This window comes from Pelodiscus sinensis, chromosome 14 (genome assembly GCF_049634645.1).
Source record: "Pelodiscus sinensis isolate JC-2024 chromosome 14, ASM4963464v1, whole genome shotgun sequence".
NCBI classification, from domain to species: domain Eukaryota; kingdom Metazoa; phylum Chordata; order Testudines; family Trionychidae; genus Pelodiscus; species Pelodiscus sinensis.
In genome coordinates this window covers 17791251-17809193 of record NC_134724.1, presented here as the reverse complement: position 1 = coordinate 17809193, position 17943 = coordinate 17791251, and the positions used below count along the sequence as shown (strand labels likewise).

General features: G+C 47.2%; 1 protein-coding gene across 1 annotated transcript in view; it reads right to left on the bottom strand.

Moving 5' to 3' along the window:
- Positions 1 to 11797: 11797 nt before the first annotated feature.
- Positions 11798 to 17943, bottom strand: part of CEMIP (cell migration inducing hyaluronidase 1) — a 74087-nt gene continuing 67941 nt past the window's right edge. The window contains exon 28 of the mRNA XM_014581656.3: positions 11798 to 16341. Within this exon, the coding sequence (XP_014437142.2) occupies positions 16214 to 16341 (128 nt within the window). The 3' untranslated portion in view covers positions 11798 to 16213. The remainder of the gene's footprint in view (positions 16342 to 17943) is intronic.

Below are 17943 nucleotides of genomic sequence, written 5' to 3'. Positions count from 1 at the left end.
TGTAATACGCTGCTCCAAAGCTAACTTGGCACTTTGCTTTTTTTTTTTTAAACTGAGTATCTTCATGGGAAAAAATGTCAGGAACTGGTGCGACGCATTTTTCTGAGATACCTGTACATCTAATGCTGTATCTGTCTCTTTTTATCAGCATCCGCAACCAAGGCATGCTTGAAAGGTAGCCCTTCCAAACCTGCTGAAGGCGGGACCAGATCAGGCCAAGAAAGAAGCGGATCAAAGAGGAAAAGTTCTGAGTGCATCCAGTCCTCCGCAGCAACGGAGCATGACCAAAAGGACTGGGCTGAATGATGGTGGCCAGGAACAGACAGAGAAGATGCTGCAGGAGAGGCAAAGCAACCAGGAGGTGGCCTCTAGAAGTACATTAGGACATTATGACTTTGCTCAGACAACATACGCAAATGTCACAAAACATTACCAAACTAACACCAGGTTGGACTTGTGGTTTGCTTGGCCTTGCCTCAGTGCAGGGGGCTCGCTCTGATGACTGCTCAAAGACATTTTCAGCCTTTCATGTCTATGGTTCTAGCAAAGACCCCTTCCACAGCAGCATTTTCATTCCATGGAAGATTCCATGGTCACTGCTTGCCATACTCCCAGCACAACAGGTAGCCATGTGACCTGAACCCTTACCACTGCACAGCAGAAGGAGAACAAGAATTCTTGTGGTTCCCAAAGTGAGGTATGCAACCGTCTTGCAGGTGGGCTGTAGGCTCAGGGCTTGCCTGAACCCTGCAGCAGGGAGCCTGCGCTGGCACGCCAGCCATGCACTCCTACCCCCATGAGGTTGGAGCATCAGCACCAGCTTCCTGCTGAAGGTGTGGGGGAGGGGCAAGCTTCATGGGCTGGATCTGGTTTACAGAAGAAGAAAGCAGCTTTGTGTGCTGCTGCTCCCCTTACCGTTGGCTGGGGAATGGCAGTGCAGGAAACGGCTTGCCTGGAAGCTTTTCCTACTGCTCCCATTAGCCAGAATCGCAGCAAATGGAAGCAGTGAGGGGCAGTGCCTGGGAGCAGCAGGGGGCATAGACCCAGGTAGGTGCCATCCTTATGCCCAGACCCTACCCCCTAGTCCATCACATAACCCCTTCACGTCAAGATTCTACACCCCCACCCTACTCCTGCATCCTCCCTCCCTCACAGACCCTCCACCCCCACACTTTCCCTCTCAGCCAGATCTCTCTACCTTCTGCCCGCTCCTGCACCCTACTTCCCAGCAAGACCCCCACCCTCAGCCTGCTCCTGTATCCTACCTCCAGCTAAAAGGCATCATCATGGGTGGTTGGCTGGTGGTCCACGGAAAGGTCTGCATTGAGTGGGGTGGGCTATAAGGTTTGAGAACCACTCCTCTGCACTGAGCTATGTTAACTAAGGGATCAGCCGGCAAGCTCAGGGCACCATTTGCCACCTTGAATGATGTTTTTAAATATGGTCAATGATATTTTCTTAGGTATCTTTATTGTTTTACTTGTTTTTTATATAAATACAGATTTTTTAGCTTGTTTATTTGCCGTTCAGGTTTGTTGCTTGTTCATTTGCACACAATAACCTTTCCATTTTTTAAAGCCAGGGTATATTTATTTGTTTGCAAAGCCCCTTATACACACTTTATTGCAGTCACCAATGCTCCCTCCCATATTTAATGTTTATATACATGGTGTCATATAAGTGCTCCAAAGCATTGCACACTACTACTATGGCCAATGGTTAAAACAATTTTTTGCAATCTCTGTCAGCCAGCTTGCTTCACATTTGGCTCTACTACTTGCCCTTGTGTCTGGCTGTCTAATCTCACTAGCCCCGTCCTTTGCTTCACAACTATTACATAAAACACAACATGCAGCAGTAACGCTAGGAATGTTTATCTCACAGAGATCCAAGCTAGTCACGAGGCATGGCTGACAGTCGAATGTGCACTTGATAAACTCAAAACCTGTCATCACACATCTGCTCAGCTGGGAGTTAAATTATTCCTTGGTTGTGTTGAGGTAGTGAACATACAGGGTCATGAGCCATGGGAACAATGGGTGAGAGCAAGTGGCATTTCAGCATCACCAATGGTTATGTTAGTCTGTGAAGACAGGCCCTACATACATCTTCTAAAGGGCAGGGCTTTCCCTAAAGTTGCGACTAGTTTGCAGTTTCCCTGGCCTGGCCACATTAACATCAGTGAAGCTTCCATGGTGAGCCACTAGCACTTGCATGACCATGGAAACGCACCCCTTTTGATTTACAAACTCTCTAGCGGGGCCTGGTGGTGGCAGAATAGGGCTCCGTCCCACCACAGTACAGGACCCCCCATATTGCTTCAAATCCATTTACTGTTTCCTGCACTTTGTCAAGAATCACAGTGCTGTGCAGCAGGACACACTTAATGATCCTGCACATTGGGTGACAAGAACACCCCACTGTGGATTTTCCAACTCCAAGTGTGACACTGCCCAATGGCAATCTGGAGTTGCAAGCTTCCCCAGCACAATTCCTACTTGCTTTTCCAGTATTCATGCAGCGGGTGCCCGAGGCTGATGGGAGCTCAGTGTACAGAACCAGGAATATGGTCTTTTGGATCCTAAACTTCTGCAGCTGCTGCTCTTCATCCCAATTCCACATTACAACGCTATCCTACATGCGCTCATTTTCTGGCTCACAAGTGCCTATCCACCGTGTGACTTTGCTCAGTGGATGCCTGCAGCAACTGAAGATTTGTATTCACAGTGCACATCAGCCATTCCTGCTCTTTGGGTAGTTCATCTGGGTCACCGCATCATCACGTATAGGGGTAACTGCTGACATTTCACTAGCACAGAAGACTCGTGCATCCTGTATTATCAGCCAAGGTGAGAATTGCATGGGGCAGTGTCTATATTCCTGCTGGAGACATCACGGGGCTCTAAAAGTGATGTATAGGAAGAGATTTTAAAAGAGGCATTCAGAAAAGGGAAGTTCCTGGAGGATGGGACCAGCTATGGCTGTTAGCCAGGATTGGCAGGGACGGTGTCCCTAGCCTCTGTTTGCCAGAATATGAGTTTGGGCAAGGAACAATGGATCATTTGATGATTCCCTATTCTGGTCACTCCTTCTGGGGAATTGGCATTGGCCACTGTTGGAAGACAGGACACTGGACTAGATGGTCTGACCCAGTATGGCTGTTCGGATGGTCATGAAAATTATGAGCTGGAATAAAGATGAGAAAGTGAAATTGTGGACACTGGACCAGAAAGCCCTGGGCAAATTGCTGAGAGCCCAGAAAGCACTTCAGAAGTGTCGCTGAAGGTACTGCCTTGGAGGCAGCCCAGGGCACACTGGGCTAGGTACCCACTGTGCATGGCTTCGTCTATTGACACAACCACTTGTGCTGAGGGTGTGCATAGTGATAACAGCCAAGCCTGCATGCACTTCAGTGGCCTGTAAACATCAGCGGCTATAAGCTTCCATCATTTCTGTTGGCCAAACTTTGGCATGCAGACAGAGCCAGGGTCTAGCAGGAGCGCGGCAGTGACAATGCTGTGAGCACACAAAGGTGCACCACAGAATCCGAAGCCAGGGCCCTCAGAAACTCCATGTTGTGTGGATTATGTGGCATCAAGTCTAGCATGATCTTCCTGGAGAACTATCATGCTAGAGGTTTTGGGGTGCTAGCTGTCCCATCTGAGCTGCAGTACCTTTTGAGGTGGGGGCATTCCCCTCTCATAGCTTCACCACTTGCTTTGCCTTGAGGCTTCACAGAGAGTGCTGCAGCTAAGTAACACCATGAAAATACAGGGAGCTGCAGCAGAATGCCCTTGGATACCATAGGCAGTACACACCTGTCCTGCTTGCTCTCTGCCCTTAGCATGGACATGTCTCCAGTGTTGTCTATGTCATAAAAATGAAGAGTATCAGCAGTCCCAACTATTCCGCTGGGCACAGGGCAGACATAGTGAAGAAACTAAGATGTATGAAGAACAGTGATTCAGTCCCTGGCTCTATGCACAGTTTGAAGGTTTAAGATAGATGGTTTGCTTAGATGAGCAGCAGTAGACTCGGCTCAGAATTACACTCTCATAAGGATCTCCATTTTTCCATGGATGAGTGTAGGCTTCATAAATGTGGCATATCTCTTACCTCTATCCCACTCCCTCAAGGATGTAACCCTTGATCCTTGCAGTTCAAAAGTTCACCTATGTCCACACTCACCAGTGCATCTCTCTTTCTCCTCTGGTGTGTTGGTTTGTGGTTTCCCTCTACTCAGACTCATATGGTCCGATGGGGATGTTTTTTTCCAGGCTGCAGTTTGTCCTTTTTTCCCCTTTCTCTGTATTCCAATTACGCTCGCAGCCAGCCTGCTCTTTCCAGCTCCACTTCAGATTTGGCACCCTGCCGTTCTCCATTGTATCTGGGGTTTATTTGCTTTCTTCTTCTTCTACTCCTCTCCCAGCAGAGGCTTTAATTTTTTCACTGTTATGTGCTTAGTAGCTGATTTATTTCTGGCCTCTTTGCTTTACATCATTAGACCTGCTGACATACTCTTGTACTGCCTTTTGCTTTCATCAAACACTTTCAAGCTTTTCCCTGTACAAGTACATTTCCAGCTAGTCTTTCTGGCTCTGGTTTTATTTCGGCACTCGCTCCTTCTTTCTCCACTTGCCTTCGATGACTTTGTTTTCATCTGAGCCGCCCATTAGAGGCCAATGTTCTTTTAAGCTCCAGTGTCCTTGATCCTTTTTACATTTCATTTTTTTAAAAAGACTCTTTCCAGTTTAAATGCCAGGACAGGCACCAGGAACTAGGGTTATTGGAAGTTCTCCGCTTTCAGCTGAAAGATGAGTTTGGCTTTATCAGACAAGTAGTTCAGCTGAGCTGGAACTGGAACTGGAACAGCCTTGCTTAAAAGCCAACTGCTTATTTATGCACGGACATGATGAAAAAATATTTAAATAAAAACTAACAGCCCCAGTTCTCTGGCCCAGCCAGGGTGGGCTTGGCACACACCCAGGAGGAAGAGAGCAAACATAGCCTAAATAACAGCACCAGAACTTGGGGGTCATGCCCCCACTTTTTAACATGGGCACAATTGGGTGGGCAGAGAAAGTACTGACCCCCTCAAACTGCAAGGATCAGGCAAGTGCAGAGCAGTTGTGACAGGGGCTGCATTTCCTGGTAGGGGAGCTGCTCATGACACACAGCCCCTGTTGGCGCTGCTCCAGGCCTGTGGAAGGTTTGCAGTTTTGGGGAGCAAGGCTTCCCTATGCTACATCCATGTTAAAAGTTGGGGGCATGACCTGCTGGCCCCCTCCAGAGCTGGTGCATGCCCCAAAAAACATTCTGACACCTTTGCCTTAAGTCCACTTTGCATCTCCATTGGCTGCTATCATTCTGGGGGTATGTAGACTACACCTCTCTGCCAACAGAGCGATGTAGATTAGACACATCGAAATTGCTAATGAAGCGGGGATTTAAATATCCCGTGCATCATTAGCATAAAAATGGCCGCCGCTTTTTTTTCTGCACGGAGCTTTGTCGGAGAAAAGAGGCTTTTTCAAAAGATCCAAACCTCATTTCACAAGGGATAAGGGATCTTTTGAAAAAGGCTTTATTTTTCGAAAGCTCAGACTGCCGCTTTTCTCCAACAAAGCTCCGTGCTGATGAAAGCGGTGGCCATTATGCTAATCAAGCGCAGGATATTTAAATCCCTGCTTCATTAGCAGTTTCGATGTGTCTAATCTACATCTCTCTGTTGGCAGAGAGGTGCAGTCTAGACACACCCTCTGGGACAGTTACAGTCACCATGGATAGGGATCCTCTAGCCACACTTCTTTTGGCATGTGGGATTGCCTCTGGGTTGCTATGGCAATGCTACCTCACCCCAGCCCTCACCTGTGCTGGCAGAACTGTCTAATAACTAGCTAACCTGGAGTTACTGTGCTGACAGGGCAATGCAAAGTGCCACTAATATCCTGGTGCATTGGGCCATGCTCATCACCATGTGCTTTTAACCAGCCCTGGGAACGTGGGCTGTTTTTCTGCAGCGTAGTAGAGCACCGATGTGCTGAGAGTTGGGCCGTGGGGTGGGTTTTTTTTTTCATGCTACACAGTAGCATCCTGGTGTCCCCTTGTACCGCTTGCAGGTCATGGGTTGGAGAGGGAGCGGATTTGGCCCTCTGAGCTGCTCATTCTCAGCCAATCAGAACTTCTGACTGGGTCAACCAGCTGGCTTCATTTGTGTCCTTATCTCTGGGCTGCTGCCTAGCTCCCTCCACAGCTGCTGTCAGAGGCTCGGTTTTCTTAGCGCTTGCCGACGGAGACTGACGGGCACTGAGTCAGCAATGCGCATGTTTAATTTAAATAGCTGCTGAAGTTTTCTGTCACACTGGGATGACTGTGCCTGCTCCCGGCCCAGGTGCATAGCCCATTGATCACTGCACGCATGCCACAGTGCAGGACTAGTCCCAGTGCTTAGCCTGGACTGACACAAAGGTCAGCAAATTACAGAGGGCTCTACGAGCCCCGCTGAGGAAGCACAGTGCTGCCCTAGGGTTGCCAGGTGTCTGGTTTTCTACTGGACAGTCCGGTTTTTGGGCCCTCTGTCCAGTAAAAAAATCCAGAAAATACCAGACATGTGCAATGTCCAGTATTTCCTGGTTTTCCAGCTGGGCGCCGGACGGAAGCCTGGTGGGGGCGGGGGGAATGAATGGGAGGCAGGGCGCGATCAGCGCTGGGAGCCCTGGTTGCGTGTGAGGAGGGGCAGCCCGGTCCATGCTCCTGTGCGCTGGTTAAGCGTGTGGTGGAGCCACAGTCGGACTGAGTCGCGTGGGACAGGAGTGCCCTAGGGTCTGCATAGCCCGGGTCAGTCCTGCTCCCCACCAGCTGATTCGCTCTGTGTCCCTCTGGACGGTTCCTGCTCCGGATCTTCCCCAGCTGGTCCCTCTCCCCACCCCTCCATCCCTGCTGCCAGCTCTGCATCCCGCTGGCTGGTTCCTGCTCTGGATCTTCCCCAGCCAGCCCTGCTGCACCCCCCACCAGCCCTGCTGCCGGAGGCCAGTTCTCCTCTCCTCCTGAGCTCCCCGAGCCAGCTCTGCCCCCGCCGGCTGCCCCCCCCCCCCCCGAAATCCTGTGGCCAGCCCCGTTCCGCCCAAACCCCCCACAACCGACCAGCCCTGCTTCCCGTCGGCCCCCCCCCATCTCCTCCGGCCAGCCCTGTTGCCCTTCCCCATTAACTCTGTTTCCTGGCCCTCCCCCTCCTTCCCGGCCATCACCGCTCCCCTCCCAGCTGGTCCTTCCCCCCTTCCTCCCCCCATGAATCATGTCCGGTATTATTTTTTTTTTAATGACTACCTAGTAACCCTAGCAGTGATCCTATCCCTGTGATTACCACAGAGATTTAAACTGAGAAGCAACTTGCCTCCCCCTCCCTCAAAACCCCCCATGGCTCCCAACACCCCCAGCCCAGATCCCATGCTTACCTGGTTCTGCAAGGCTGCTGGCACAAAATGGTCTTGGAGTCTTTTTTTTCCCTGCTCAACAGCTTTGGTCTCTCCCCCCCCCCCCCCCCCCTTTTCTTCCCCTTCAACAAAAATTGTTCTCAGTGGGTTTTTTTGGGAGGGGTGTTCGGTATTTTTGTTTCAACCATCTGGCAACTCTACAAGGGCACTTCATCCTTGCACCTGGGTGCAGTAATCTGCACCAGCCCTGGTCCCAGGGCTGCTGCAAGACATGGGGAGCTGAGGGCACCCCACAAAAGGAGAGGGCAGTGTTGGGAGAGGCCCTGAGGCCCACGGCAAAGCAGCAGCTCTAGCTGGAAAGAAGAATAGGGCCCAGCTACCCCCTGCTCCCTGCCAGCACTGACCATGACCCCAGCTCTCTATCTGCAGGGAACTACAAGGGGAGTAGAGCAGCCAGGGCGGAGCCTGATGGATGTACAGGGATTCATGGGCCCTTCACCACATTGAGCCACTGCTGCCTCCAGCTATCACCAACCGAGACAGGTGCTGCCACCGCCCAGCACAGTCTATTCCATTCCCCTGCTTTGCAGGAGGCAAGGGCTGGATTAACTCTCCTGGGAGGCCCAGGGCTACTGGGTTTTATGGGCCCCCTTAGGCTCCAGGGTGGGGCCAAAATGGAGGGTGCAGTGTGCGGAAGGGGGCTCCCAGGGAGTGGACTTGATGCAGAGTCTGGGCAGGATGTAGGGTGCAGGAGTGGGTTGGGGGTGCAGAGTCTGGACGGGGGCAGGGGAGTAGGAACTCAATGCATAGCTACCCTTCGGTGTGAGAGGGGGGAACTGGTGGTTCTTCACTGCTCTGAGCTCACAGGTGATTCCTGGCCAATGGGAGTGATGGGGGGAAAGCCTGCAGGTGAGTGTGAGGACAGAGAGCTTCCTTGTGCTCATGGTGAAATGGCTCCAGCTTTGGTGGGGTGGGGGAATAGCAGTGTGCAGGGCTGCCTTCCCCTCACCCCCCACTAGGCAGATCTGGCCAGGAACACAGCCCCTAAAGCCCTTTTCCTAATCCAGCCCTGCCTGCTGGCCATGGCCAGTTACCTGGCAAATGTCCTTTGCCACCCCCTCTCCCTCCCGTCGTGCTCTCTCCTTTGGCTGTCCTCTGCCCCTGGCTCTCCCGCTGCTTACCCTGCTCACCCTGGCAGGGTACTAGTTGGGGATGCCTGTGGAAAGACAGGTATGGGAGGCATTTCCCAATCCTCCTTGACCAGGTTAAACCCAGTTACTAGTATGTCCCTTTCATTCTCCAGAGTATGTCTTTGTATGGGTTGAATTTTCCTAATCTGGATTTCCCTAATCCAGCAACACCCCTGGTCCAGCATCATTGATGTTCCAAGGGGTGTTTTGGAGCTGGGGCACTCAGGCCTGGTCTACACTAGACCAGGCAGGCCAGCTTAGGGAATGCCATCCAGTTACACAAAATGTGTAGTTGGATTCATTTTACCTTAAGCTGAGCTGTTGAATCGTCTATACCGTGGGAAGCCAGCAGAAGCACACACTCCAGTCAGCTACCCTTATGCCTCGCAGATCAAGGAGTACTGGACACCAGCGGGGGCTACCCTCAGGGTTTGATTTGGGGCCAGAGGTGTTGTCGGACCAAGGGACTGGGAGAGTAGAGACCTGGTACACTGGTGACCAACAGCAGAGCCCCCACACCGAGGGGGCTGGCAGCTAGGAGCAGAGCCCTGGCACCCAGGGGCCCAGAAGCAAAGCTCCGGTGCCAAAGTTCCCTCTACTTTTTTCCATCCATGTGCAGAATACATTTTCTTATGTGAACCACTGGTCTTATAAGACATGACCAGTAGGAACACCTGCTGCCAGCTGTGGACACACGGTTTACAGGGAATGCTGCCAGGTGCCCCTGTGGAGTGGAACCCTATTGCCTCAAGGGCCAGTAGCAGAGCCCCAGCAGGCCTGGGGAGGTGAGGAGCCAGTGTCCCAGGAATCAGCAACCAGAATTGACCTCCCTTGTTCTGGCAAATGCTCTGGTTCAAGACCAGTCTGGTGCTGAGGGTACTGGACCAAGGAGGTTTAACCTTTACTTTGGGTCACTACTTGATGAATACACAAGATTTGGCAGAACTGATCTTTTAAAAAATATATTTGTCAGCTAATTGTCTGTGTATTGGCAGGAGCAGAGGGGCTGATGGAGGGGACCAGAGCTGCAGGTGGGCTAGGATTGGAGGAGACGTAGAAGGGCAGGCACTGCAGCATGGGGGAGGACAGGAGCAGGGTGTGGGGCAGGAGCTGGGGACAGTGCACAACAAGGGTTGAGAGAAGGGCATGGGGGAAGTAACTAGGGAGGAGGAATGGGGGTGGGGGCAGAAGGCTGGAGGAGGTGTGGAAGGAAGGGTGTGTAGTCACCAGACTACCTCCCCGTCAAACCCAGAATGGAACCCATTGTTCCCAAGTCTCAACACCCCTTTGTTATCCAGAAAATAGCTTAGAACCCCACTGGCAAGTTGAATGTCTCTCTCCGTCATCCATCTCTGCATACGGTATGTCTACACTGCAATGCTATTTCAGGACACCAGAGCCATCCCGAAATAGCTACCCCATGTCTTTTGAACACACCCACTATTGCGAAATATAGCAGATGTGCTATTTCAGCATCCCTGTAAATCTCGTTGCACAAGAGATAAGGGATGTCTCAAAATAGTGTGTTATTTCAAAATTTGATGCTGTGTAGACACACCACATTTCAAAATAGCCTATTTCAAAAAATAAATGAAATAAGATACGCAATTTACATATCTTATTTCAAGCTAAGGGTGCAGTGTAGACGTACCCTATCTGAGAAGTCCTCATAAAAGGAGAATAGTCCTCTTCTGCTACCCATTACTCACTTAGCTAGTGTGGCAGAGAGTTGTGCTATGGCTTTAAAAATGCCCATACCTGCTGGTGGATGATGCATGTAGCAGTCAGTATGGTTTCCCCAGATGAAAATGTTTAAGAAACTGGGAAGTGGGAATTACAATGATCAACATCAAATCTATCTGAACATGGGTTTTTCCATAGCAGAAGTCTTATGGCTTCCGTGCTGTCTTCCATCTCATCTTCAATTTGTTGAATGTGACTGATTTGGAAATGTCCTACATATCATTGATTTCAACTGGGAGGGGATGGGCTGCCAACTTCTAGAAATGTGTTCTTCGCTGTCTCACCTGAATCACTTGTGAAGGTGATACCATGTCCTTTAAAATGCGAATTGCTACCCTCACGAGACTTGGTTCAAAAATATGTGCTTGGACGTTGGAAACATTTCCTGCCACCAAAATCTCACGTTAGGAATGCTGCCTCTGAAAGGTTTTAAAGAGACAGTCTGTTTGGCTCAACCCGACAATGGAAAATGTATCAAGCTATTATAACAATTTCCCTGATTACCAGACCTTCATAGGGTGACAGGACTATTTATGAAAACAATAAAATCAGGATTTTTTGCGGCTTCATGTTCATGCTTATTTCATGAATGTCTTTACAAATTATTGTCACCAAAAGTACTCTAGGTGTTAGAGAACAGGCACACTGTCAAAGATAGGTAAACAAATACCAGTTCACTGCCATAATATACAGAGTACAAGAGACAACATCATAATTTTACATTGAATATTTATTCTGATAAACCTTTTTGTATTCCAAACTACTACATATAAATTCTGTTGGAACATTCATTCCAAAAGTTTTTGCTTACAAGAGCTTCTGTCAGCATAAACTAGACAGTCAATCCATCACCACATTCTGTGGACATAACTTTCAAGTGCAAAGCAGATTATCTGAAAAGACATATTGCCAACTTCAAGAACATCTTGAACAATGCTAAAATCCAGTAACAACTCTTCAAATCTCTGCAAAATTACTTCTCATAGTGCCTTTGTAATAAATAAATAGAAAATATATCTTTTTCATTGTGAGTTCTATAGGAAAATGTACAAAACAACTATACATCTAGTTCCGAAAAAGGACCAGCTATTTCGGCGACAGGTAAAACAAGCATTTGAACTGACGCACCCCACCCCAAAATTGCCCCAATGCTGACACCTGTAGGTAAACGTGAAAATATCTGCAACAATGAAACCTTACAGCCAGGATATTTGCAGTTTGTGAACAGACAAGTTTAAAGAATGTGCAAACTACAAGGAGTCAATTCACTACTTGTAGAGGAGTGCATGTTCAACTTCTAGAATCCACAAATATTTAAAAAATATGATACATCAGAACTATTGGGGAGATTAGGCCAAATTCTGCCTTCAGTTCCAGGCACCTAACTCCCATTGACTCCAATGGGAGCTGCTTGCATTTCAGGGGAGAATCCCTCCCATTACTCTGTGCCATGCTGTCTGCCCAATTGCAGTGATCTTATCCTAAATATTTACAGAATAAGACCCATCACCTTCCCCAAGAATAGGCCCTTGCATGACAGAACAAAATATTTAGAGAGACTTTATGTTGGATAAGATGTGATTTTACAGTAAAAACAAGCATATTTCCTAAAGCCAAGTCTTATGATTTCACCCTGAGAATTCCAAACATTTTGAAAATTAGATGCTACACTTCAGTACAAATGCAACTTGCCTTTTTGTATTAAAGTACTTGAATCCTGCTCCAAAAGTGGGTTAGATTGTACTGAGTTTATAGGTGCTTAGCTACTCTGCTAATACCTAGCTGCCTAGATCAGCAAAGAGCATCAACAGGATGGTTTTGGAGAACTAAACTAAACACAGTGGTGCTTTGACTTTGATTCCCCTCCTAAAACATTCAGAAAAAAAAATCTGGTCTTGGCCCATTCTATTATTTTTCATTCATTATAACAATGAATGCTATTACGAGCAATAGATGCAGTTGTACCTGCAGTTGTACCTACGGTCCAGCCTCAATTAAAGGGTATGCTGTGGAATACACTGAGGCTACGTCTACACTGGCAGCTTCTTGTGGAAGAACTCTTTTGTGGAAGAGTTCTTGTGCAAAAACTCTTCCACAAGAGACCATCTACACTGGCATGTGCTTTTGCGAAAGAGATGAGCTTTTGCGCAAGAACATCCATGGCAGTGTAGATGCTCTCTTGCTCAAGAAAGCTCTGATGGCTATTTTAACCATAGGGGCGTCTTGTGCAAGAAATTCATGTTGCCGGTCTACACTGGCCTCTTCTGGAAGAGCTCTTGCACAAGAGGGCTTCTTCCTGAGCGGGAGCGTCAGAGTTCTCCCACAAGAAGCCCTGATTTTATACATTAGAACGTCAGTTTACTTACTCAAGAACACGTGGCCAGTGTAGACAGGCAGCAAGTTTCTGCGCAAGAGCGGCTGCTTTTGCACAAGATCGCGCCAGTGTAGACACAGCCTGAATGCATTCAGCTAGCCAGGATTCTGAGTAATCAAAGATTGTTTCATGTAATTCCCTAGGCTTAAGGGATAGGATCCTGTTTTGCCTAACAGGGCATTTCAGATAAATGAGATTAGTACAATTGAGGTTGAACTGTAAGTGAGACTAATCTTTTAAGGAATAGTTGTGATCTGGGGACAGAAAGACCCCAAATCATCATAAGACATTGGGAGAGAAATGTGTATCGCTTGAGAGCTATGCTCTTTCACACTGCATCCAAGAGAATTGGCCCAAATGGCCTGAATAGTTAAAAGCAGATATGTCTTTGCTTGGATGAAGAATCCTACATTACTAGACCATAAAGAAGCCAGTGGAAAGGGAAATAACTCTAGATCCTTTTGTAAAAAAAAGTGTAACAGTCTTGAAATTCTTCTGCTGGAAAACAGTATATAAAAACTGTATAGAAAAAAAGCAGTTCCAGTCTCAAAACCCAGGAGGGACTGGAGAGGCACAAATCTATAGTAGAGCCTGAATGCCATTCCTGACTGACTCACACAGCAACCCAGTCTCAAAACAGTGACAGAAAGGTCCTGCGGAATTCAGCACCTGCACAGCGACAGCATGTGCAATGACCCACAGAATCATGGCTGCTTCATTCCAATTCGAAGCGGACATGCTAGACACAGAAGAAAGAGAAAAACTTGGGGGGGGGGAACCTATTTAAAAAGAAACAAACAATGGATTTTTTTTCCCCCTGGGGAATGACAGAGGGAAGGGAAACAGCTATTCTGGCATATTGACAATTTGCCTACTTAGAGATTTTTTTTTTAAGTTACCCAAATAACAGAAGCCACTTGATACATTTGCTTGACATCTTTGGGAAACACACAGCAATGCCTAGTGTGCCCATTGGAACAGACAGTGTTTTTGTAAGGTTAAGTGTGCTGGCAAGCAGCTCTGGTTTACACTCAACTTTGCTCATCCTTTTTTAAAAAAAATTAGATCCGTATGTTTTGAAGGAAAGGGAGCAGAAAATGTGTAAGTTTACATTATCTGGGAGGAGATGTGTCTTCTGGGATCAACGTTTACTCTTTAGCCCTTCCACGTGACCTCAAAGCCCCCACCCCTTAGTGACCTGCCTTCCAGCGGAGATCTAGCTCCCTTTGGAGCTTATTAAACACACTCCCATGGCAAGAATAGACTACAAGCAAGCCAGACACAACACACTGGGCCTGATACTGTTCCCCTCGATTGCACTGGAAGTATGATGTTGAAGCCTCCCCCTTGATTAAGGATGGAGTAAGATGACTCCCCAGCATTCCCTGCCTGAAAACAAGAGACCCAAACGAGAGAGCCTCTCTGTGCCTACATGATATGCTACCACCGAGCCCCTTGGCTCTGAAGATTTATCTTTGAAGGAATGTGTGGGACAGACAGAATAAAAGTGAAGTGTCAAGTCTTCTCTACCAGTCTGTGGCAGCTTGCCCAGAGAAAACACAAGATCTGACAATACCTATTTTGAAGTATAAATACATCGGAAAATGTCAGTTGTTGGTTAAGCAAATGAGCAGAAATGGCAGGTCCCATGATGGCCATATTTGGATGTGTGTGACCCTAAAAGCACTCCAACACGAGAGAGCAAGGAGTGCCCTGGTTCCTAGCAGTGAATTTCAGCTGGCCTAACCAGCTCAGTGTGCCCCAATTTACTGTTGTTATAATCTGTATCTAAAAGGTGTAAAAGTTCATATGCAAACTGGTCACAAGTTGGTCATTAATATTATTGCTGGTGCTTGGCTGCATGATGTATGAAAATATATTTCCTAAGTTCTTAAAATGTGCTCAGCAGGTACAGCATAAGTCAATCCATTCTATTGCCTTGCCTGCACGAATGTGTCTCCAGTGTAAACTGATCAAAGGGAGACAACGGGAGTACATTTACACAAAAGGTAAACAACACCATCCAACTAGCAAGTTGAGGGGATAGCCAATTATGATAGGGAGAGGAGACAGCAAAAAATGAACATGGTGTCAGCTCCTGGGTGGATACAGCAAACTGAGCCCCCAAGAGGGCTTCCTGACTTTGAAAACAAAGATAAAACTTCAAGAATATGAGCTATTTAGCATCCTTCATCTGAAGAAATGAAGCGCTTGGAGCTCTGTCTTCATTTGGGGCTAAGAACTGTGAGCTATGCTAGAAGAACAAATGTGATGAGAAATCTACTTTGAACAAGAGGCTCTAGTTTAAGTTAGGCTTTAGGCTTAGATGCATCTTTTCACTTTTGTTTGTCTGTAGTCATGTTAAAAGTTCCAATTCTGCCTACTTAGTATCACTTAAATATCACTTCTTTGTTCATAACCTTCACCTTGTTTCATTTCGCCCCATTCTCAGCGCAGCATTTCAAATTGAAGAGAAAAATCCTTAATCAAACTACCAGGCTGGCATTATGGTCTCCAAAGGAGCAGCAAACTTGATAAGGTTTGGTGACTGCTACAGGCAGAGAGGCTGAGCGCTGTGGGGGAGACTGATTTGGGTAAGCTTGGGACCAAAGAGGCTATTGTGTCACCCTGTAAAGAGTAATCAGGCAGGTGCAAGCTAGGTGAGATCACTGAGTAGGCTGCTGGTGACAGGCCTCAGCCATAGCTGTATAGCACGGAAGCACCCAGGCTTACAGGGTGACCTAGCCCTTTATTGGTCTGGGTGAAGCCCAAGGCATCACAATGTGATCAATCTCTCCTATGCTCTTTCTTTCCCCTCTACATACCATTCACTGAAATGAGATAGCTCCCTGAAGATTCAACATGTGCCATGTAATCCCAGGATTCTGCACTAGTTTGACAGAATAGTGTAGAAGCTTTCAAATAAATGCTCCTTGTTTGGCCATATGCTGCAGCTTTTACCGATTTGTGCCTTCCATTCCAAATTTTCAACCAGCCTCTGAATTTGCATTCCCAGTTTTGTACGAGCAGCTGATTGTGCTCTCAAAAGCAGCAGAGAGCGGATGCAATCAGTCCCATGGGGAAATTCCAAGCCGTGCATGGCCGTTAGATTTGGCATTCAGACCTGGAGGTTCACAAGGGGTGTAGAAGGCAGAACAGAAGCAGAGGATGCACTTCCCCCAAAACACGCTTTTTGAAAACAGTCTTGCCCCAGATATTAGCTTAGAAAATAAAGATAAATCTGGTATCAGTAGGCAAATCAGTAGGGCAGGATCGAACAAGATGTGCATCACAAGGAATGCTGCTTGTCACACGTGGCCACTCTACCCACTTGCAATAAAGCTTTCTTCATGTACAGCAACAAAGAAGTACTACATCTCTGGAGAGCTGTGGAGGGTGCCTGTTGTGAGCAGAGTCAGTAGTCCTTTTCTATCAGGGCAGTGCTAACAGCAGGAAGGCCAAGCATCCTGGCCTCATAATTTCATTTTCTTCACTACGGGGATTGGCACAACTTGATAGATTTTAGCTGCATCCTCCTCGGTAATCAGTTTCACCCAGACTGGCCGAAAGCTGCCTTTGAATCCGACAAAAGCCATTTTATCTGAAAACCAACAGCAATAAATTGGTAGTCTGCAAAGGAATGAAAGCACCTTCAAAGAGTCCAAGGTCAGAAGAAACCAATGTGATTATTTAGCCTGGCTTTCTGTATAACACAGCCCATAGAAGACCCCCAAAATAAATCCTACAGCAGAAAAGCATCCCTTCTTGATTTAAAAAATGTCAGGGATGGATATTCCACTAGAATAATTGGTAAACTGTTCCAATGGCTAATCACTCATTACATTTATGCTCTATTTTCGGTTTGAATTTGTCTAGATTTAACTTCCAGCCATGGGATCATGTTATACCTTTCACTGCTAGACGAAAGAGCTTGTTATTAAATAGCTGTTGCTGTGTAGATATTTCTAGCCTGTAACTAACTCGTCCCTTAAATATCTTTGTTTTCATGACACTCAGGTCTCCCAGTGGAGGAGGGAAAGAGGGCACTTGTCCCGGGTCCTGGTGATACAAAGAGGCCTGGATCTCCCAGCAGCGACTGGTGCTCCTAGGCCTTTAAATTGCTGCCAGAGTGCCATAGGCTGTTGGCCCTGCTAATGCTATGCACACACATGCAAACTCCATGAAACTATTCTGCACTCTACCTGTGTTAAAGAGGGTTTGCTGGTTATAAAGCATTAGCAACATTTTCTGTTGTCTTTGATGTTTGTAAGGTCCTATTCTGCTGTGTGTCATGTCAACTATTATCAATGAATTAAATTAATGAATGCAGAGAAGAACAATGAATGCTGAAATGTTCAGTTTTGGATCTTTGCCAAATAAAACAGTCCAATATTTCATGTTGAAACAATTGTGTGTTTCACATAGTGTATGAAATTATGTATAATAATCTAATCTACATTTTTAAAAATTAGAATAAAAATGGGCCAAATATCACTGCAGAATTTTCCTTTGCAGAGAATTTTGAATATTTTAGTTTTCATTCCTATTTTTAATGATAGCAAATTTCAAAATCTTTCTATTCTCTGGAAAATAAAACTTCTGCCATCACGCAGCTCAACTCACGGTGACGTGTTTTAGTCAAACATGGTAAATTTGGGTCTTGATAAACAAGAACCAGGGGAGCTGACAGCCTTGCCAGACCCCTGGGCAAGGTGAGAGGGGCCCCAGAAGGGGCAGGGCCTCTGGTGGAAGAGGTTGGGGCTGAGGTAGATCACCATGTGCTCCAGGTGGCTTTGAGGCTGGGGTGGGGGGAGAGGGGGGACACTGAGGGCTGAGTGTTCTAGAGACAATTTAAAGGTTGTGGGGCTCTGGGAGCCACCGATCCCGTAGCAGGAGATGGGAGCCCCAGGCACTTTTGAATTGCCAGGCCCCGAAGCAATTGCCCTCTTTGCCCCCTTGTTGGTGGGCCTGACACAAACCTCACAATTAGGTCCAACCCAACTGGACTCTTACAATTTTGCTCCTGATTCTAAGTGCACTCTGATCTTTTTGAATGATTTTGCATGTAATAGTGCTGGCTGGAGACTTTACTTTCAGCTCTTACCTGGTTCCTTTTTTTCCCAAATAAAATACTTGCTAAAGTTACAGTAGCTTCCAATGATAAAACTCTGGGGTTGGTGTGCACCTTGAGGCAATGTAAATA